Source organism: Diprion similis, chromosome 10 (assembly GCF_021155765.1).
Source record: "Diprion similis isolate iyDipSimi1 chromosome 10, iyDipSimi1.1, whole genome shotgun sequence".
NCBI classification, from domain to species: Eukaryota; Metazoa; Arthropoda; class Insecta; order Hymenoptera; family Diprionidae; genus Diprion; species Diprion similis.
The window spans coordinates 15,948,817-15,971,179 of record NC_060114.1 but is presented as its reverse complement, the minus strand read 5'-3'; the positions used below and the strand labels follow the sequence as shown (position 1 = coordinate 15,971,179).

Genomic DNA, 22,363 nt, shown 5'->3' with positions numbered 1-22,363 from the left:
CAAACTATCAATTTATCTATGTATGCAACTATCTATCTACCTATCCATCTGTCTATCTATCTATCTATCTATCTATCTATCTATCTATCTATCTATCTATCTATCGACCTATCTATCTATCGACCTATCTATCTATCTCTTTATCTCTCTCGTTTCAACCACATTGCATTCCTGCCTGCGGTGGGTCTGAGATGTTTTTTTTTCTCATCCCCTCCTTCCTTAATCCCCTTTATACACCCCCAGGACCTGTTAACGGGCACGAGTATCGCGGTATCGTAATACACACTCGATAGGATCGCGATAAAAAAATATATGTATTTCCTACTTTTACCTCCTGACAATTGTTTTCGCTCTACGGTCTTCCAACTTCGATTATTCAATCTTACATTCTATCGTGCCTTTGATAATTGAACTTTTATTTTTAATTACTAAAAATTGTGATATGGGTCCCAATATTTATATACGTCATGTGCGTATACTTCTGTCCTTAGGTATAATTACACTCTAATCTATGCTCGGCGGAAGGGGACATTCAATTCTTTGCTGGTTATACATTAGATTCGAACCACGTTCTGCAGTGGAGGTTGACGATAAGCGATCGCGGCGTTTTTGTGTTTCACTTTTTTTTTAGAGTTTTTCGAATTGTTGGGTCTTACAAAGTTTTTTATTTTCATAACCACCGAGATTCTTGCAGGCCTTTCGATGGTATTTCTCGCTGATCGATAGATAATGGAGAGAACAGGAGAGATGAAGAGAAAACAATAAAAAGGACAATTACAGTTGTACGACAAGTTTAAAATTCAACTTACAAAATAAACATTCAATGCCGTCGCTGCAGGAGTTAGAGAATCGAGATAGGCTTGGCAGTCCGAAACTCATTCAGTTACTCGTAATGCAAAGTAGAGCACCGACAATTTAATGTGCGCATTGTACGAAACAAATCGTGAAACGGGAAAACCAATTGGAATTGGAAAAGTAGGGCGGAAAAGGCAAGAATGGACATAATTCTGCTTCCTCCCGGTTATCTATCTTTCAAGATGTTTTTTCCGTAACTTTTACATCGGAGTTTGCAGTTAGGTATTTGAAACAGGGATCGTGCAAGGCCCCTGAGGCCTTAAGGACACCTCAGGCTAGCGTGAAAGCGCTTGATTATTGAGGCATAAATGAGACGGGGGCGTAGAAATAAGACGACAGAATGAGAATGAGAGACTAAAAACGAAAATATAGCGAGCAGTTTTATGTAAAACGAGACAAAAATACTAGATTGATGGTGAATAGATATTTATGAAAAACAAGAGATCGGTACCAGGATCCGGTCATCATTAGATAGCAACATTTCGGAAACGGAAAAGAGAGAATTAGATCAAGTACGGTTCGAATCTTCATTGAGGAAAAGCAACGGCAGCTATAAGCTTACGTGGTGGTCGTCGTAGAGAAACGGCGAGGTCATAAACGCTCCGACCGGAAAACGACGTGAAAGGAAGGAACTCGAAATGTCAGGGGTGGTGATCATTTTCATTGTCGACTTCCGATTAGCTGGCGTAACAACAACGCGGAATCGAAATACGAAATTGTCGATGATTCAAGGCTCGTTCTAGGGTAATTAAATTCTACGACATTACATTTGATTCGACCAAGAGAAAGCAAAAACGTGGTAATAGTATTAGCTTAATGTCCATTAGGTCAGTACTGACTTGCGAAACAAAATGCAAGTAAAAAGTATTTCGGAAAAGATGTTATGCTCGAGTACTCCTATTGCGAAAATATTACAGTAGAAGTAGTAAAATATAAATTAGTAAATTGCTGAGTTTGTAAATGAAAAATAGATATACATATAATCAAAAAATTTTCATAGGTTTAATAATTGGACAACATTGGATGTCCTCTTTTCATAAATTTAGTGCAATTTTAAAGATGTTTAACTCACTCGTGCCGCGGCGCGTTCTTACTCCCAGGAAAATTTGGCTCAGCCTCAACGTCTCCGGTGCATTCATTCTACGTTGGATGCACTACAATTTAAAACGTGAAACTTGATATCCAAAGTCTGAATAATCTATCCCTATATTGAGTTCTTTGTTAATACGCGATGGCGAAAAGCTGCAATTTGTCTTCTCACAAGCTATCGTAGTACAGAAGACCAATACGTAGTGCGCCTGACTATAGACAACTTGTGTTACGCGCGAGGAACTTTCAGTTGCCTAAGATTAGGCGGCAACTTTGTTGGTGTGTAGGCAAATAGCATCACACTAATTAAACAGTAGTTGTCTACATGCAGGTAGCAGATCACCTTTTGCATATGCAACTTACGTTACGTTCATGACACGGTTGTTGATAGAAAATCAGAGTAACCTGTATGTAATAATCCGTATGCCTGGGTAATTCACTTTCGAATTATCACTCACTATAAATTTACACGAAAAATTAACAAGTAATTCTCGTATCGTCCGATCGACGATGATACGAAATCGCTTGCAGATTGAGGCCCAAATGAGTGTGATAAAATTACACTGATATACCAATTGAAAAAATCCTTACCTCCACGAGAAACGTTACAGTCAGCGATTATTGGTGTGATTGGCTGTCTAATCGCTAGATTTTCAGTCGTGACGATCACGGCATCACGGTGGAAAACAACTTGACGTACGCGACGCGATTCTGTTCGTACGATTCTTCATAAACATGGCGGCCCCTCGATCGTCAGATTGTTTACACCGAATGTCACGGACCCCCTGAAAGAGTCATCGATATATATCGTTTACAGAAATGCCATCTCGAAAAAATTAAAATCCTAGGAAGAACATGTAAATTTGTTGATAAATCTTGAATTTGGTCGCAATCTGACGTATATTGATTAATATATGTTAATTTTGAGCTGTCACAAACACAATAAAGATTTTCATTTTCTTTGATTCCATTCTAATTTAGCCATAACTGAATATTGAACACAAAATATTCAGCTGAACTGAATACAGGCGGAGAACGAACTGAAATTAGTTATCCTGATTTGAAAGAGAATGCCGGTATTATAGAACTCTATTAACATAATCACAGAATGAGTAGTTACCTGATATTTTCATAGGTGACGTCGTGTGGCAAAAGATCATCGCCGAAGACTCACTTCCGGTGCACGTCGGATGTCCTTTGAATTTCACCTTGAACAAAAAAACAATCAGACCGTTTCTGAAAATGGTTTCTACCCAGAAGAATGTCCTTCGTCATAATATTAATGACCAATTCATCATCATTGAAAGAATGTAGCGATTCGCACCTGGATCCACAACCTTCGTTAAGAACGCGGTCGTTATGTCTACAAGCTTTTTAAAAAGTAAACCACATAATTAGCAATCATTTAACCAATTGACATGTAACTTTTCAATATCTGTGTCATACGTCAAGTGCAAATTAAACTGCTATCAGTGTCATCTTGTCATCATTTTTTTGTATTTCGCATATTTTCTCTTCGGAATACGCTTTACATTTTTCATTTTACGCTTTATCCCTTTTTCCTGCACTTCTAATGCATGTCATAACAACATTGCACAACATATTCGTCAATTTTGACACTTGCAGAATATAAGGTGCTGCAAAAAATTGGCGAAGGATCATTTTCCGAAGTATTAAAATGTCAGGACCGAGAAACAGGGATCCTCTATGCTGCCAAGCGGCTAAAAAAAATCTACCAAAGGTATATTTTCGTCTTTATAAACATGAATAAATGTTTCTTCTTACGCATAGTTTTTAAATTATCTACAGTATGAGCGAAATTTTGGAGAGTCCAGAAGTGATAGCGATGAGGAAAATCAGTCGCCATCCCAATATTCTTTACATGGTCGAATCGCACTAGTAAGCAGTAATAATAGCAGTTATTAGGGCAATTGGTACAATGCTTTCCCTTTTTCTTTATTCCGCAGCGATCCACTTCCCGGAAAAGTCACGCTAATTTTCGAACTGATGGATATGAGCTTGTACGATTTAATGAAGGCAAGAAAAGGGTAACGTGCAAATACATAAATCGATAGAATAATTATGGTGATAATATATCCTTGTTACCGTGCATTCTATGCTCTGTGATTCAAATTCCTGGTTCTATTCCATCACTAATCGATGTACATCTGTTACTACAGACGTGCCCTGACTGAAGATAGAGTAAAGATCTATTTGTACCAGTTACTGAAAGGTCTAGAACACTTGCACAAGCATGGCATCTTCCATAGAGACATTAAACCAGAGAATATATTATTGAAGGTACTCATTTCCCGAAGGAATACTATATTACTGTTATTATTTTCAATAGCTGTGTTGTTTGGATACCCAAACAATTTTAAACTGGTCGCAACATGATTAATCATGCTGATCAAATTGAGTGTATAAAATACATCACCTGCTATATCTGTTTTACAGAATCATAAGTGATGAATTACTGTTGATATAATCGTAAATGGACAATGGTGACAATTATTGTATTGTTGATTTCTCACCTGCAGGGAGATGTAGTTAAATTGGCAGACCTTGGATCGATAAGAGGCATTTATAGCAGGCCACCTTACACCGAGTATATCTCAACCCGTTGGTATCGTTCTCCAGAATGCTTGTTAACAACTGGTTTTTATGGACCAAAAATGGATGTTTGGGCTACCGGCTGCGTATTCTACGAACTTCTCACGTATTATTTTATCCCCATCGACTATTTGAATGCGGTTGTACCATTATTGGTACGTTCTCGATCTCTGTTTCAGGCTCAAGCCGCTCTTTCCCGGATCCAACGAGGTTGATCAGATCACTAAAATTCACTCTATACTAGGCACACCGCATGCAAGATTAGTGGCTAAATTTCGCAGACAGTAAGTGAAGTTGAATATTACTTTGACCTACACCAAGATCCTCATTTTTTCTTCTTTCATTCTTTATCCTTTGCAACGTTCACTCAAAATTGGCCCAGACTATTTAGTATGTGCTTACTGTATGATTAATATATTTTTATAAATTTTATACCCATTAAGCAGTAAATCAAGAAACTGTGAATACTTCTTTCCAACTAAAGGGGGATCCGGCGTTGCTAATTTACTGCCGCAAGTCACTGACGCGGGTAGAGATATTCTGAAACTTATGCTTGTCTACGACCCTGAGAATAGAAGCAACGTCAAACGATTGATGGAACATCGCTATTTCAATGATCTAAGGCAATACTCAATTCTTGAAAAATCTGCGGATATATTCATTTCAGTTTTTCACGTATCCCCGTTACCCCCGTATCGATAGTACGTTTCGTAGATTAAAGCAATGAATACTCATAAATTTGAATAAATGCGCAGGGAGAGCGAGTCGCCAAGGATGTCAAACTTAATAACACCGTCCAACTCATCGCATGAACAATCTAATTGCCAATGGCGAAACCCGGTTTTGTTAAGTTATATAACTTCGGAACGCCGGCGAAAGCAAAAAGTAAAACATCCCTTTTAGACAGTAGATCATGGGAGTCAGCATTTAACAATTTCCAGCCGCCTATATCCTCTCATCAATCGAAACTGGTCCAAATGGCTGATCCCGTAGCAAGTTTGAACATTTGCGGGTTCAAAGTGCCCAGAGTTGTTGCGTCCAGTCCGAATTACGCAAGACATACAACCAACCAGTCATCGAACAAATCTAGTTCAACAAAAATCTCAAAGTCCGACAAAAGTAATGTCGTCGCTGTCGAAGAGACTAAAAAAAAACTGACCAGGGCTTGGGGAACAGCCAATATTTGCCACCGGAAGAGGCAACGCATCGTTAAGATCGGCGAACGAGCTTCGAAGGTGAAATTAGTATTCCCTTTAATTCGTGAAAAATCATAAGGATAGTTATGTTCTCTTGGACATCGCATATTCATGCATGTGTCGATATCTTTTTACACTTATACTTATTTTACCTTTATAATATTCACAGGGCAGTGCTTCCGATACGTCTGATATTTCGGGTCCTAAGCTCCCAAGTATTAGGAATAGTAGCAAAATGATAATATCTAGGGAGAGTAGCACCAGTCCAGTAGAATTGAGGAATGCTCCCATTAAGCGAGGTCCGTCAACACTGGGAACCCATTACAACTCTCGCGCAGAGAGGACTTACGATCAAAGCTATGAGCAGAAACATCACGATGAGCAGAAGAACAGGGATTATTGCATTGAGAAGGATAGTTATAGATTGAAAAGGTATGAGACATGTGTTAATTTGACTGTAACTCAACCGAACTCAGAGAGATCGGCAATATCTTTTCTTTCAGCTTCTTGCCGATGATAATTACGCAAAAGCCGGAAATGCTCGTCCATCGAGGCTCTGGCGGTGCTTCCGGTATGGCGCAAATTTGCGATTCGAAGATACTGTGCGGTAATCGTGGCCAGAAAACAAGACTCGCCACAATCACTGAGCGGGCTACTCCCGCAGAGTTTACTACCTGCAAAATGACCCCCTTTATTAAATCTCCCATTGCCAAAAGTCCAGCTAAGAAAATTCCTAAACACGAATCAAACTCGCTCAGTCCAACTCCGAGCAGCGTGATTCCTTCTAAGAAAATACGACCAAGTCCGAAAAAATTATATGAAAAACGCAACAAATTTGGAAACATTAAATAATATTTGCCGTATACGTATCCGATTGGTAAGTATCCAGATATTGCCATCGCAAAGTAATTCAGACCAGAGCGAATTCAGTTTGAGTAAATATAATCCGTTCTGCTATAAAATGAACTATTTGTCATTCGGAATTTTTTAAATTCGCAGTTGATTGATTATTTGTATGTTTACAGTGCGTTTAATCGATATTCGTAATTTTTCAGTGATCCATAAACTTGATAAGGACAATACAAAATGCATGAATTATCGCAATTTAATTATCAATAATAGTTTCGAAAGAGAAGAAAAATAACTGAAATTAACAAGTTGTATGAATCGCGACGAAAAATCATTGTAACATTAAAGACGATATTTTGATTATTAAACTAGTTTCCATTTATTGATTCGTTTCGTAAAAACAAGGTAAGATAATCATGCTTATTATTATTTGATAACAAAGAAAATAGAACAACCGTTTCTGTAATTCAAGTGCCGCGTATACCTTATTTGAACGTACAAAACTAACGGGATACGAGACTTCGCGAATGATTCTGAGCATTTGTCGAAGGTGTTCGAGCGGCAAAGGGCCTCGATATAATTTTATTTATATTTAATATAAAATAATATACAATATATTGCATATAAGTCGACTCTTAAAATATCTAATTCCACGAATCTTGAACGCGAAAGAGTGCACAACAGCCCAATTCCACGTGCAATTCTGATCAAAAACCTGTCGCTTTAAGACAAAAATATAATAAAAACTGCATGAAAACTACGAATTTATTATCCCGATTTCACATATTTCATGTCATTTTTTTTATTTTTGCATCAAATGATAATGTATTGGAATGTTTTTGTTCAGAATTGCATGTAGAATTGGGTTGTTGCGCACTCTTTCGCGTTGAGATACCTACGTGGACTTGGACGGTTGGACATACGTACGTCAGCATCGAAATCGACTATAGCATTTTCTTAACCTTCAGAGACGAAATTTGCGGTACTATATTCACATTCCATGATTCCTCAATTCTCGACTCTATAGTTTCTCTCTAATCGGGGGTCGGCGCCAAATTGACTCGTGAGAAATAAAAGACGAACGAAATACTTTATGCGCGAATCCTTGAGCGTGGACTTGATACCCTCTGATTTCGAAAACATTGATTAGAACGGTATGACTTTTTTCGTACGACGCATGCTTTTCATGTCTAACTCGTGACAGTAGTGCTAAACGCGGGTAGATATAATGCAAAGAGGACAGGCTACAAAGTGCGTTTTTTTTTTGTTTATCTACTTCTTTTTGTCTCCGTTCAGTAGATACAAATCAAGGTATACATTCGTGGAAATTTAAATATAAGAATTTAAAAGAATTCATTACATACAATTATTGTGTACAAAGTAAAAATCAAAAATCTTTCTCAATTCGCTTAAATTTTATAATACATCATTAATGCATAACGAGGCATTATTTTGAACTTATTAACAAAGTATACCACGGAAATAATAACAATAACAATAATAATGGTAATATTATTGACACTAAAAAAACAATAATTATAATAGCCAATGCAATACATTTACAGTGTCGCGTATTTGTGTGTAGGTCTAATACATTGAAGCTGAAGCTAGGCACTATAGTTAGTGTTAACGTTTACTAAAATGAGGCAGTGTAGACCAACAATTAAGATTTTGTCTGATCTCACGGCAACCTTTTAGAAGAAGTTTAACACGGTTAGCACATGACTTCAGCTTCAACTATACATAATAATTGTACTGTAAACTAATTTAAAATATACAATATAAAAGTATCATCAACTTTTACACACTAGTTATTTCGTCATATTAACTTTTTTCTTCTGAGTGGTGTTTTTTTTTTTTTTTTTTTTTTTTTTTCCCCCCAACAATTTAATATATGTATATTTAATTTAGATTAGACATATATAAAATTGTTTCTAATCCAGACGTTATTTTGCGAGGCAATTTTTGACTCCTAACATCATTACTATTGTATCGCTTATTGCTAATCATTTCGCCATAAGAAAAAACAAAATTATAAATATTCTTGGCGACTTGTACAATCTTGCATACCATTCGAAAAATGTATTGAATTACTTGGAATTTGTTCCATTGGATATTCAAGATCATAGTGTCAATTTTTTTTAAATTCTGCATTATTCTTGTTTGGTCGATTTGTCAACGCGTCAATTGTTCAATAGTTCAATAACACAATTTATTTACGTATATCCCTCTGATTGAGATACGTGCATAAGTACTCAGCCCATTGCGATATTCCGTCTGTGAATGACTACCTTTAGACATCCTGGATTCTCCTCAATAAACCTTATTGAAAAACGGAAAGAAAGAATTCGTGATATCAAATTAGAAACTTGTCAGTTTGTAAATCATTTGTATGATAATAAAAGTAGGATTTTTCTCACCTTATATTTTTAGATGCAAGCTTTTTAGAAACTGCAGGTTTAATCCTGCTTAATCCCTTAGCACTGCGAGCCCCTCGCCCAGTAATTATATACAAATTCATCGATTTTTTATTACCCTCACTGAGCTTTGATAATTGATGGTCTAAAAATATATCCAGTGCGCGCAAAGCCTCAGCAACGTACAGATAATGTAAATCCAATGTGTTTTCAGTATTCATCAAGCAGTCCTGAGCTGATAGAAAGGCACTTGCCGCCATCGAATTGGCATATTCCATTTTTTTCGAGTGCAATTTTGCCTGGGAAAAACCGAAATCTGTCAAGAAATAGTTACAATAAAAGTTATAAATAGAAACAATCTTACCATTTGAGAATAATACCCGGCAACTTCTCGATTGCCTTTTCTAAACGCTTCCGTAGCTTTGTTGAAATTCTCATTACGGAGGATAAGTTGTCGCTGAGCCTCCTTACGCGATTCCTGAGCTTCTTCCATCGAAGCATCATATGTGGGCGTTGCAAAGTTTGAGTCATCCGGTTCGCTTAGATCCGAACTGATAGTGCCAGCAGATGCTTGTGAATTTTTCTAAAAACAAATAGTTATCAACAATTCCTGGTGACCAAATTTTCTCAGTTATTCTTCATATTAACTTATGACAAATATACAATAAATGGTGAAAAATTTCTTTGCCAATGAGAAAAAAAAATAGAATAAAAGAGCCTTAGGCAAGTAAAAAAAATTTTACCTCTGCTTCGTTTCTCTCAATGGATTCTTTTTTCACTCTGTCTATGAGGCTTTTTTGCTTTTTGAGCGTATTATTGCGGTTTGAAAGTAGCCCTGTACTTGCTTCCAGGACCTCAACAGTCTCTTTGTAATCCCCGTTGTGAGCGTTCAAGATTTCGTTGAGGGTTTCAGGATCATGGTCAGCGAACATTTCGTGGAGCATTTGTCTAGTCAATCGTGACGCCATGTCATTAGGTGTTTCTAGTTTCACTTGCTTTTTCTGAACAGAAAGGTGGTTTTCGAATTATTTTTTAATCGCTAAAAACAACAGCTAGTGCTTTTCTGCTTTGAAAATCAATTATATTACAGATTTAATAATTACCACATCATTGTTGTATATGGCTAGAGCCATTTCCATGTCCATTATTTGTGACAAATTTGGGACTACAGGCTCAGTCAAACAACGCGCTTCCTCTTGCTCCAAAGATCTCGCGTATTCAGCATCTAAAACCAAGTTGATTCATTTTATTTGTTTAAAAAGGGGTGCAATAAAAACAGGGCTTCAAAAATTTTATCCAAAACTTCACTGTCTTATGACGTCTCACAAATTTCAAGAAATCACTTTCCTTTTTTTTTTTTTTTTATTGTTATTTCTGGGTGAATTAATGGATCTCATTGTTACTTTACCGCTTTCGATCATTTGGTCGAGACGTTCTTGTTGAGCATTGAGCTGTTGTTCCATGCTTTCGATCCAAAGTGCGTGTAACTGCTGTGCCATGGATTTTTTAATTTGAATAACAGGAAAAAGTCCATCAGGGAACTGGAATTCAGGATTTCCAAACTCATTTTCTAATATTTTTATGAAATCGTGGCCTAAATTCAACTCCATTATTTCTTCTGGCTCTATATCATCTTCGGTGAAGTCATCAGTGCTCTCGGATGTCTCTGGCGATAGGGTTTCCTCAACGCAATCTTCGGTCTCGGATGTCAACGACTGCACACTATCTAGGACGTTTTTAATCTGTGTTTGGACATCTGTATGTTCCTCAGTCGTGATGTCAGGCTCACCGTTTTTCCACCTTTTGACTCGTAATATATGAGGATTATAGCTGGCTTCATTGATTACCATCTTTTCTTCGATCTGTCTCTTCAGCTTTAATTTTTCTTCCGACACTCTGTGTCTGTCCTTTTTCTTCCTGGGGCTAGAATTTTGGTGTTGAACTTTAGCATTGCCTTCGTTAGACTCTGAGCTACTTGACTGCTGTTTTATTTTGTCCAGCCTTTCCTTGTGTGGCGTAGAATTCTGGCTCTCCGAATCCCCAGCTTCAGAACTACCTGCAGAAGGTGTGGCCTGCCTATCCAGCACAATTTTTGGGGATTCAATTTTAGTGTACTTGGTAGCGTTCTCGGGCACTCCGTCCAGAAGAACATCCACCGTCCAATCGAAATCACAATTGCAAAGGTTCTTGTAAATCTCCATGATGTCCTCATGAGGAACGTTTGGAAACATATCTAAAAGCTTCTCCATGTTCTTTATTGTTTCAACTTCTGTTCTGAATTCTAGGCTTTCCTCGCCACTCAGAATGTCGACTACAGAAGTCATTGAGCTTTTATCTAACATTAGTTTCAATGGCGGTTTCTCCTCAACAACTAACGATGTATTATTATTTATTGATCTGCTTTCAGCGCTCATAATTCTGTATTCCGATGTACCCCCAACATATAAAACGTTGAAGTCATAACTGCTAGTGTTTGTAGAAGAATCCGACTTCATCACATTGTCAGATTTCTTCTCTGTTTCTTTTACTGGACTAATTCGTTCTACGGGAAATGGGGACTCTTTCCATGTTACTTGGTTCATATTATCAATAATTTCGACGGTTTTATTCTCACTCTCAGTCTTATCTCCATCTCCACCCAGGTTTTGATTGGTAGTAGTTTTTGCCTCATCAACATTTTCGACTGGTTTCACATCGATTAAATCTTCTGTATCCGATGGTATCAACAATTCGCAGCATTCTTCAAAACATTCACAACATTCTTCTGTCGAGGAATCATCCAAATTATTGTCAGGGTGAATCGAGGATTCAAAATTATTTTCACTTTCTTTTTCACCTTCGAGCAGTGCCGAATACTCGCTTTTATATTCCAAACTATTTTCTGTAGGAGATGCAGGAGACAGGTCTTCAGGTTTATTGTCACTAGTTAATTTCAAGTCATGACTTTTGCTTAGAGATTCTCTTTCTGTACTTAATAATTCGGTGACATTACTTTCCGGGACTTTTGCAGTTTCTTTCTTACAAATTTCCGCACTTGAGATCAAATTCGAGGGTTCAATTTCACCAGACTCGGATTCCTTGTCATTAGAATCAATTCCGCAGGTATATGCGAATTTTTTCTTGCAGATTATTTCACTAATTTCCTCGGTCGAGGTATTGCCTTCTAAACCAGTCATTTTTAAATCGCAAGGATTTTCTGGAACTCCTTCAACTTTCTGAATCTGATCAATATCGCTCTGACTTGATATAATTAACTTGTCGATACTCTCTACAAGATTTTTGCTATTTTCTTCTTCACCCTGATCTCCATCACCCTGTAGCTTTAATGCGATAAGATCTTCCCTGTCAGACTCATAAATTCTTTGAGACTTTTCATTCGTGATTTGTCCATTACTCGTTTCATCTTCATTGATTTTAAAAGCGTCGTTTGCCTCTATGGATGAATAAGCACACGGATTTTGAGTCTGATTCTGAGTTCGCGAGCCTCTATTTTCACCAGCCAATTTCTTTGTCAATGTATCGTTAACTACAAGCTTTGAGTTTGCACCATTTTCAGTATTATCAAACATGACAGGCGTTGATAACTGACATAATAAACCTTTATCATAGTCAGTCGATGCAACAAGAGTGCTGTTTAAATTTAAGTCAGATAATTTGGAACTTAAATCATCGCCTACTATAGTGGTAGATATTCCAGTTAGCACCGAGTTTGGTTCAGTTTCTTGGGAATCGTTTTCTTTAGGGGGGATAACGCTGGGTTCTCTGTGAGACATTTCGTTTTCAAAAGCATCTGTTTCCGATAGGGAATTATCGTTCGTTTGATGCTTGTACTTCATCATACTCTCCTCGTTTCTCACAGTGTCCTCGACACGTCTAGTATTGCTATTGAAACCTAACAGAGAATTTTTTATCCCAGTGAATATCGACCCGATCAATCCCTGGCTCTCAGAGCTCGATTCTGGTTCTGTGTCAACCAATTCTGAAATAAAGTCAGTATCTAAGGGGTTCATTTTGCATTCGACATCTATTTCTGGCTCCTCGGCGTCCATTTTTTTCATTATGTTTGTGATTGTCACTTCCGGATCTTCGGAGATTGATATATTGTCCCCAAAGGTTTCAACTAAGCTTACAGACTTTCTCCATTCGACCTCGGCCTCCTCAGTATCAATTTCAGTTATGATAACGCCTGTCGGATAATCGGGATCTATCTCAATTTCCGTTTCAATGTTTGAATCAACTTCTTTCTCAATATCTTCGAATTCTGGTTCATTTTGTTTGAACGTTTTCGAAGGTTTATAATTACCAGTGCTATGTATTTGTCTGCCGTTTACGAGTAAAGTGAAATCCCAGCACTGCGATAGAATATTTTCTGGATTCTCTTGATTACATTCATCTACAGCATTTTTTCTCGCTGTTTCATATTCTATCGTAGTGACACTCCCTTTTCTCTCCGATCCAATAGCTCCTAGGCTCTGATGCTGAAGGTTGCTTGAAATTTTTCTTGTGTTGAAATCGTTCGACTTTGAAGGTGAGTCGTTGTTTTGCATCGTTTCCGACCGAGAATTACCCTCGTCCTTACTAAGGGAAGGCGAGGAATTATTGCTTAAAGGCACTTCACATTTACGGTCATTGACGACATTTTCGCTGAGTAAGTCAAGCACTTTGTTATTATCAGTAGGACTGTTGCAATCTTCTTGCTGGCCAGGGACTTTGTCTACATCCATTTCATCACTGGAGTCGGTTTCGATGCAATAATCGACGAGAGACTTATTAAGAGTATCATTTTCAGACATTAGAGCATTCGACACAATATTTTCCAGGGTATCCTTGGTGTTTTGTGATCCATGAGAATTAGCGGAGGGTTTCATGTTCTTATCTTTGTCGCTGAGTAGGTGATCCAATTCATCTGTGTTTGACACAGTGAACGCGTCATCGCTGTTGAAGGCTTGGGCTTTTTTTCGCCTCCTGTTTCTTTTCGTAGATTTCTGCTTTTCGTTTTTCTGCTGTTCCTGGTTCTTGCTCATCGAACTCAGGGGTGGGAATTTCCTGTATTGCGGGGGAACATTATCTGGCGAATAACGAAGGGAAAACTGTTCTACAAGCTTCGGTCCCGTGATGTTTCTTTCATATCTTTCTATCATGTGTCTTATAGTATCCTTGGACACCCCGTGTGTATTTCTTTTAACCAATTCGTTCACGTTATTAGCCCACGGTGTATTCGGCTCGACAACTTCGATAATGTATCCATTTTGAACCCCCATTACAACGTACGGTTGCATTTCCCACGACTGAGTACTTGTGTTGTCGACAATAACTGGACTGACGCCATCTCTCATTGCCTTGAAAGCCCGTTTTTGTGTATAGCTGTGCGCTTCGGTCAATTTTGAACGGACAAATTGATATGTGCCTCTTCCTAACATTACAAAGTAATCATCAGCACTGAACACGAATTGATGCGGATCCCCACCTACAGAGGATCTAACGATATTCGTTACTAGATGCGATTTACCACTTCCAGGTAGCCCCCGCGTGATGATTAAAACTTTGTGGCCTTCAATGATTGAGGATATTATATTTTGCAATGTATTGTCGTAGGTACTGTGTTGCGGAGAGTCAGACGGAGACGGCGTGCTGCTTACAGACATTTCAGGGCGCGTATTTTTCGGCTGTCTTTCAATAGAGCTAGATATAAATTGACACACATTGGTCGACACGAGGGAGGGTATCTGCGTAGGATAGTCTGTTCTCTCTTCCTCTATGACAACATCTGCATCATCATCTGAGCTATTTTCCAATCCAGGAAGACGGTATTGAACTTTCAGTCCACAGAGCGATTCTGTTTCTCCTTTGTAAAGGTTTGATTTACCATTTCCCGTTCTGTTCTTTATCTCATCATCGTAGTTTGAACCGAACTGCTCAACTTGCTGCTGATGCTGATCCATTTGTGGTTCTTGGAAGTCATGTTCGTAATCCGTCGATTTATAATCGGCGGAAGTGAAGTGAATCGAAGCGTAGGGAAACCCTTTGATGTTTGGCTCTGCAGATTGCGACTTTGAACCTTCATTGGGGTTCAAGTTCTTCGTATCTTTTGATTTTGGGCTTTGGGCAGAGCCGGGATGATCAGGGTTAAAGTTCTGATGTTGCTGGTGCTGTTGAGGCGAAAACAACTGTTGGTTTTGTGTCTTATTATTTTTCGGTATAGTTCCTTTGTTCCCGATTTTATCGGGGAGATCGCGTGAGAATTGGAGCTTGCTTCCGAACAGATTATCAAATTGATTGTTAGTTTCTTTGGCTTTTCTTTGACCTATGTTACTTGTATTACCCCAGAGCTGATTCATCGTAGGATTTATTTGAGCACACGGCGATTCGCTTTCTATGTCGCTGCAATAATAAACTTTGGAAAAATCAGCTTTTCCAGTTGTCTGATTTCCAGATGACCAGGCTTGGCCAAATTGTTGCAGTTTTAGAGGCGGTACTTTCGTACTCTCGTTAGGGTAGCTGAGTTTCGACACGTTCTCATTAACCAGGGAGACAAACTCTTTATCCGTCAAATCTTTCTTGAGCAGTTCAAACTTCCGAAATTCTTCCTGTTGACGCAGCAATTCTTTATCATTCAAGTTAAGGAAGCCAGTTGTAGTGTCGTTCTCAACGTTTGATTTATGCATCGTTTTATCCTGATCGTCATTTCTCATCCTTTTCCCGCTGTCGGAACTCATTCCCATTGAATTTGACATTGGTCGACTGCTGTGTTGGCTAAAATTTTGACTGCCACGATTGAATGGAATTTCAGCATTTTCTGAGAGCATGATCAGCGCGTCGATCGATGGTTGTACTGTTGAAAAATAGAAAAAGAAAGAAAATCAGCAATGCTCAGAATTCTAATTGCATTAAAATATGAGTGTTAAGAATTTTGCAATATTTTATGCGATGAACATTTTCATTCGAAACTTACGTTTCCATTTACAATTCAGGACGACAGACAATATTATATCTGGCTCTAAGATACTGCCAAACATTTCCTTCACTTGATTAAGTACCTGCTGCTGCTGTTCTTTGACAGTTTTTTTACCATCGTTAGACCATCTCGGCTGCGGCGGAGCCGAGGGTGTCCGTTGATTATTGGACGCCATTATTATTACACGCTGCAATAAAAATGTAATAAAAATAACCGATCAAGTTATAGGCAAAAATGAAAAATTGGTATTAAAAAAAATGTAAACTTTTTCAGCGTAAGTCCATGGAAAGCGAGTAAGAGAAAATAAAGACACTAATTTGTTTTTGAAGTATCAAACCTGTTATCGCCTATTACTTTTCAGCGATGTTCACTGCCACAATAACGATGTTACGGATTGGTAATCTATTACAGTATCGTTAAATAACGAAAAACTCTTTTGACTCTCATTGATATTCTCTCTGTTGTTCTTATTTTTGCCATGGGTTATAGGAAACGTCTGTCTCGTGTTACATCGTAACTTTAACACGTCTCTTTGCTCGATCGCACAACATTATGAACCTTGATTACTGCATCTGAAATGTAAACATTAAAATTAAGATAATTAAAACGATATTGTAAACAGCAATGTAGGTAAAAAATCTAGGGTTTTAATACAAAATAAAATACATTTTATAGTAGTTTTAAGTGTGTTGGGAGGCACAAAGCAGGAAATGTTTGCGCAACAACCACAATAGATAATGACGCGGAATGACAGATAATCTAATCCGTGCTATTTATGACTGAAAAAATTATTTCACACTAGGCAATATTTCGATTGTCCTGCATTACAGATAATATTGTTAAAAACGAAGATGTGAAAATAATGAGAAAAAAGCCATTTCCCGGATAATCTATTACTGCCAATGAAATTCTTGCTATCACTGCTGATATTATTTGTATTATATGACTCGAATGGACTAAAAATTGTAATATTTTCATAGTTTTTATAATTTAGGAACGGGGAGGAGATAAAGAAAAGATTGTCGAGTATTGATAAACGCGATCATAACTTGTATACGATGAAAATAAATCTGCTGATACTTAATAAGCGTCGATGGTTTTTCCGATTCAGCAACGACGGTGAGTTCATTGGTCAGACGTAAGTAAGTACTGATGGCATTAGTTTCAACTGCATAGTTTTGTCAGAGTGCGATGAACGGCGTTACGTTGTTGGCTCGTCAAGTTTATTGCGCATCCACAACTACGATGCACGTATCGCTTATTGTTTGGGTTTGTCGTACTGACACATGGGACATTGGTACATAAATATGGCCATGAAAATTATTTTGACGAATACTCGTCGGGTATTTGGGGTGTGACGAAGAAATGACGCGTAACCGCGTGTTATTATGCATGGTTAGGCACTTACGAAAAATTCGTTATAACGGATTTATTCAACTGTCAAAAATTCACCCCTGATTTTTGGGGCTCACAGATAAACATATGATCACTGATCGATGAACTTGAATTCGCAACTGTACGGAACAATATTTTATGGAGCGTGTATCACACAATGAAGACTGGCGATAACAAACTCATGTATATATCCCTGGATCCCCGGGTGTATATATAGCCAGCCAAGCTTACCAATTACTACTTAAAAATAGTGTGTGTTCGAATATCCGTTACTTTGGCAACATTGCCGTCGCTTTACACGTACGCTCTGAAGGTGGTTTGCAACATTATATTAATTAGGTGCGTTCCGAAACTAGCTGGCAGCGGTAAAAAAAAACTCCCTAGGACAGAGGCAGAGCTAGTCACAAATTCGTCAGAGCAAAGAAGACGAAAAATTGTCGACAGCACTGGGAGCTAACTTCGCTATACACCCAATTGTAACCATTCTCTCTTATCGCAGGTGAATTTCACTAAATACCAGGAAAAAAGTGCGTCCCGCGTATTATCGAAATTGGTCTATCGATCGCAGTGTTGCCAATATTCTAATTCGGATCTAGTCTAGTGGTTATTAAATTCTGCAAATATAAAAATATTTACGTAAAGTTTACTATCAAGTTTCCGTAACATGTATGTAAGTTAGATACTGAGAGTTTTAGCCGTAATATTGATTGCTATGTAATTAATCTTTGTTAATTAATTTTTCAAATATTCTGTACGTGTAGACGATTTTTATCTGTTTACATTCATTGTCATTTGTTTCAATGTAGAGTTGTTGTTTTTTTTTTTTCTCATATTGGCAGAAAAATTTACATTTCCCTAGTTACGACCAACACACTCTTGCATGGGTTCGTTATTCCGTGTTGGTAAATTTTTGTGACCAAATTCAATCCATAGTTTGAGTTGATTAGAAACTTCATATATGGGCAAGAAAATTTTGGTATTTACTTATTATTTATATGAGGTAAAGATTAAGATTTTTCTTATTATATTTATCAATTTGCTATCCCCAACTAACTCGCGGATGTGTTACGGAATGCGATCGAACATTACGTCTCCACCGTATTTTCTACACATAGCTTTTTCTTTTTCCAAACAGAATCAATTTGCATCTTTTTATATAACCTAAGTCGGTACGTTTTCCTTTGACGAAAAAGCTCGCTAGTCGTACAGTGAAATCACTAGAGTATTGTTTTCGGTACAATAGCGCTTTCTTTTTTCTCCCAGCGATTTTTCAATCTTTAATTCACGACAATGTATGTCAATTTATTTTCAGATCGATTAAGCATGAGCAGAACGAGTGTTGAGATTTAAGACCCCCCCTCCAAAAAAAGGAATAGAACAAGTAAACAAAACCCAGCTATCGTTGCAGTCCATTGATCGATAAACATCAACATCATGGCTTCACGTAAGGGGAAAAGAAATTTGAGAATTCAAATGTCAGAGGAGGCAGCGGTTCCGTTGTAAGTCTTTCACCTCATCATGATTACAATAATCGTATTCGCTTCTGAATGAAAATCATTTATTTTGTTTAAAGTACTCACGATTGTTGTCGCATTGACAACAAACCCTTGCCAGTTTGTATATCTTCGACGTATTTCACCAAAAATTCATATTTTATGATCTAACCATTATTTTTCATAAATTGGGCCAAATGTTGTTCCATTTAGTCAGGTATCTGTACGGCGTTGAACATCTTCCGATGCAGAAATCTTTTTTATTTACTGTAAAATGAAGCAGTCCATAGTTCTCGATATATCATAAGTTAAAGACAACATCTCTAATATATCTGGTATCGGGTTCATAACATTTTTGCTAAAGTATTGAATTGCGCTAGTCGACCGACTTTTTTTTGGCCTGTTTGGGTGCCGACAACCCTGGTGTTATTCTAAAGTACATACCGTTTTGCTATTGATAATGGGGATGAATTTATTGACCCTAGTATGCAGATATTTTATATTTTTTCTACAAGAACTCCACCGAGAAACTTGGATAAACGAACGACTATAACTATTGGTGAAAAAACGTTCAATGTCGAAGCTGACGATCTGGAAGTCTTGTGCGTTCTTGGACGCGGAGCATACGGCGTTGTGGAGAAGATGAAGCACAAACAAAGTGGTACAATAATGGCTGTTAAGGTAACTGATGTGAAATAGTCAGTTAGTCGCACCTTTTTTCCTATCGAACGATATCCATTTGTTTCCTTTTCATTGACACTCTTCGTTAGCTCGTCATTCGCCGCACAGTCCAACTTGAGTCGTCCGTTCAATTCCTCATCCTATTCATTCCGATCTCAGATTCGTAGGAAAGTAAAATTGTCAGACGTTTCACCATTTCTTTATTTAATATAGAGAATAACAGCGACGGTAAATACGCAAGAACAAAAAAGATTGCTGATGGATCTCGACGTTTCTATGCGAAGTTCGGCCTGTCCATACACAGTACAGTTTTACGGTGCTTTATTTAGGGAAGGTGATGTTTGGATATGTATGGAAGTAATGGATATGAGTTTAGACAAGTTTTATATTAATGTTTACGAACATGGGCGATCGATTCCCGAAGATATACTTGGAAAAATAGCTTTCGCCGTAAGTATTATTCTTACGCTAATTTGTGCGTTTTATCTATGTTTCAACGGTGATCCACATCTCGTGAAAAGTTACTTGTCGGAATCAATTAACTTGACGCATCATTTTCACATTGATATTTATGACTAGTGGAAAATCTGAAAACGTTTTTATTCCATCTTCTAGGTAGTTAGTGCACTTCACTATCTTTACTCACAGCTACGCGTTATACACAGGGATGTAAAGCCGAGTAATATATTGATAAATCAAAAAGGAGAGGTGAAGATCTGTGATTTTGGGATATCAGGTTATCTCGTAGATTCGGTAGCAAAAACCATAGATGCTGGGTGCAAGCCGTATATGGCGGTACGTATTTCTTCTCCCATTCTTCGTTTTTTTAAAACTTTTTACTCTAAGCCCTGTTCCAGGGCCTCTCAGTAAAAGATATGAGAACATTATTATGAAAAAAGTTATCGCGCACACAATTTAACAGCGAAAAAGTAAGAAAAAAGAGTATATTTACTTATTTTTTTAGCCAGAAAGGATAGACCCAACAGGTAATCCTTCGCAATATGACATACGCTCAGACGTTTGGTCGCTAGGAATATCCCTCGTTGAACTGGCGACGGGAAAATTTCCTTATGCCTCGTGGGGTACTCCGTTTGAACAACTAAAGCAAGTTGTTAAAGATGACGCCCCAAAATTGCCTGCTGGTAAATTTTCTTCAGACTTTGAGGAATTTATAAACAAGTGGTAAGCGCGTTTCCCGAGGATGATATAAAAAAAGAAAATTCACTTTGTAACTCTGCAAGTAAAAATTATCAGGATATTCAGAAGAGACATTAAACATTTTTTGAGATAAATGAACTACAGTTTATGAAAAAAAAATCTTCGTCATTTCATCTATGTTGCGATTATCTTAGGAAAGTTAAATCTCAAACTCTCGAATGTTCTCTTTAGAGTCTCCCAATGATCGTTTGCAACAGAGTTACGTGGAAACGACATGTGAAATAAATTTGTCAAATCGTTTTTCTACTTCCAGCCTAATGAAGGATTACACTGCCCGGCCTAATTATAATCAATTATTGGAATTTAGTTTCTTAACAGCACACGCTGCTAAGGATACCGATGTAGCAGCTTTCGTTGGTGAAATTTTGAGATTGACAGATTCAGAAAGACCTGTTTAATAGGTGTAAAGACCATTGCGTTCATCGTTCACTTTTCACAAAAATCAATATCCGATTCACAGATGTATCTTATTATACATATTGGATTGTTAATAAGTTGGCTAGCTCATTGTAATCTATGAATTTCACGTTGATTATTTCTTTTTTTTTTTTTTTTTCTCTCTCATCTTTATTCAGTGTGCGTTCGTTTTATGTATTAGGTAGATATGCATATGCATCGGTAATCGAATTCATCAGTTTGCAGTAATGACATTAATTAAAACTAGAATTATAGATGTACACACTCACGTAGTGTTGTGTATATATTTTTTTTCTTTCGCATAATCAAGATTAGAATCAAACGCGGTTTTTGTAAATAGATGAAACATTGCTTCCAGTAATATTATTTATAATAGAGACAAAATGGTTTTTATCACATCATAAATAATGTTTTTTGATATCTTCATTCTTCAGAATCAAATAATTTTCATTTACTTTCATCAAATATTATAATTGATTGAATTATTTAGAAATTAATAACAACACTACGTTGAATTCTTAACAGAGATTATTGGTTTCTATTTTAGAAACTTTAACACATCAAAATATATGACGCGAGTACAGTGATGCCAAGAGCGCTAATTTTCTAATTGTCAATTTTTAAAAATTCTCTTCGTATGCTACGTTTTTTTTTCTTTATTTTTTTTTTTCTTAAAAGAAGTGATATTTGGAATTGTTATCAGATTTAATATCAGAACAAAAAAAATTAACAAATACTTGCTAAAATTGTAGGTTGATTGTACGTTTTTGCTTCTTTAAACATTTTTAATAATAAATTCTTTTCTTGTGTTACTGAATTATAATTTATCCGTGCAACACTTTATTCGTGTCCGAAATGTTGTCCGTTTTTCATGGAATAATATAACAATATATCAAATTTTTCATTTGATTCAAATCAAAGTATATAAATTGAACTGAATGCCTGCAAAATAAGTTTAACAGATTTTGTCCAATGACAAATGAACATGTTTTTTTTTTACACGTGTAGTATGTAAATTAGATTTACGTCAATTGTACATAAAAATTTGGCAAATTATGTATACATCCTGAATATACATAAAAACACATATGTATATTATAAAATAAGAAGTGCATTAACAATCGGTGCAATAAAAATCCATGGATTGAATAAAACTTTTCAATACAGTTATTTACACATATATAT

At 37.0% G+C, this 22,363-nt stretch overlaps 2 protein-coding genes across 6 annotated transcripts; one reads left to right on the top strand and one right to left on the bottom strand.

Annotated features, from left to right (window-relative positions):
• Positions 1-8,646: 8,646 nt before the first annotated feature.
• Positions 8,647-17,534, bottom strand: LOC124411786 (NEDD4-binding protein 2). Of its 2 annotated transcripts, none has more exons than XM_046891207.1 (9): positions 17,383-17,534; positions 16,312-16,546; positions 15,972-16,161; positions 10,428-15,851; positions 10,123-10,244; positions 9,763-10,020; positions 9,384-9,602; positions 9,023-9,318; positions 8,647-8,924 (listed from the first exon to the last, which is right to left on the bottom strand). In XM_046891207.1, exons 3-9 carry the CDS (start codon positions 16,147-16,149, stop codon positions 8,858-8,860), a joined length of 6,564 nt encoding a protein of 2,187 aa, XP_046747163.1. In that variant the 5' UTR covers positions 16,150-16,161; positions 16,312-16,546; positions 17,383-17,534; the 3' UTR covers positions 8,647-8,857. The 2 variants fall into 2 exon arrangements, with proteins under 2 accessions (XP_046747163.1, XP_046747164.1); XM_046891208.1 differs by lacking the exon at positions 17,383-17,534 and adding an exon at positions 17,055-17,223.
• A 387-nt stretch (positions 17,535-17,921) lies between these two features.
• On the top strand, positions 17,922-22,358 carry LOC124411798 (dual specificity mitogen-activated protein kinase kinase 6). 4 transcript variants are annotated; one of them, XM_046891245.1, is made up of 7 exons: positions 17,922-18,039; positions 18,682-18,868; positions 19,378-19,543; positions 19,757-19,993; positions 20,159-20,338; positions 20,508-20,725; positions 21,015-22,358. In XM_046891245.1, the coding sequence occupies exons 2-7, from the start codon at positions 18,804-18,806 to the stop codon at positions 21,157-21,159; spliced, it is 1,011 nt and encodes a 336-aa protein (XP_046747201.1). In that variant the 5' UTR covers positions 17,922-18,039; positions 18,682-18,803; the 3' UTR covers positions 21,160-22,358. The 4 variants fall into 4 exon arrangements, with proteins under 4 accessions (XP_046747201.1, XP_046747199.1, XP_046747200.1 ...); XM_046891243.1 differs by lacking the exon at positions 17,922-18,039 and adding an exon at positions 18,206-18,369; XM_046891244.1 differs by lacking the exon at positions 17,922-18,039 and adding an exon at positions 18,443-18,538.
• The last annotated feature ends 5 nt before the right edge of the window (positions 22,359-22,363 follow it).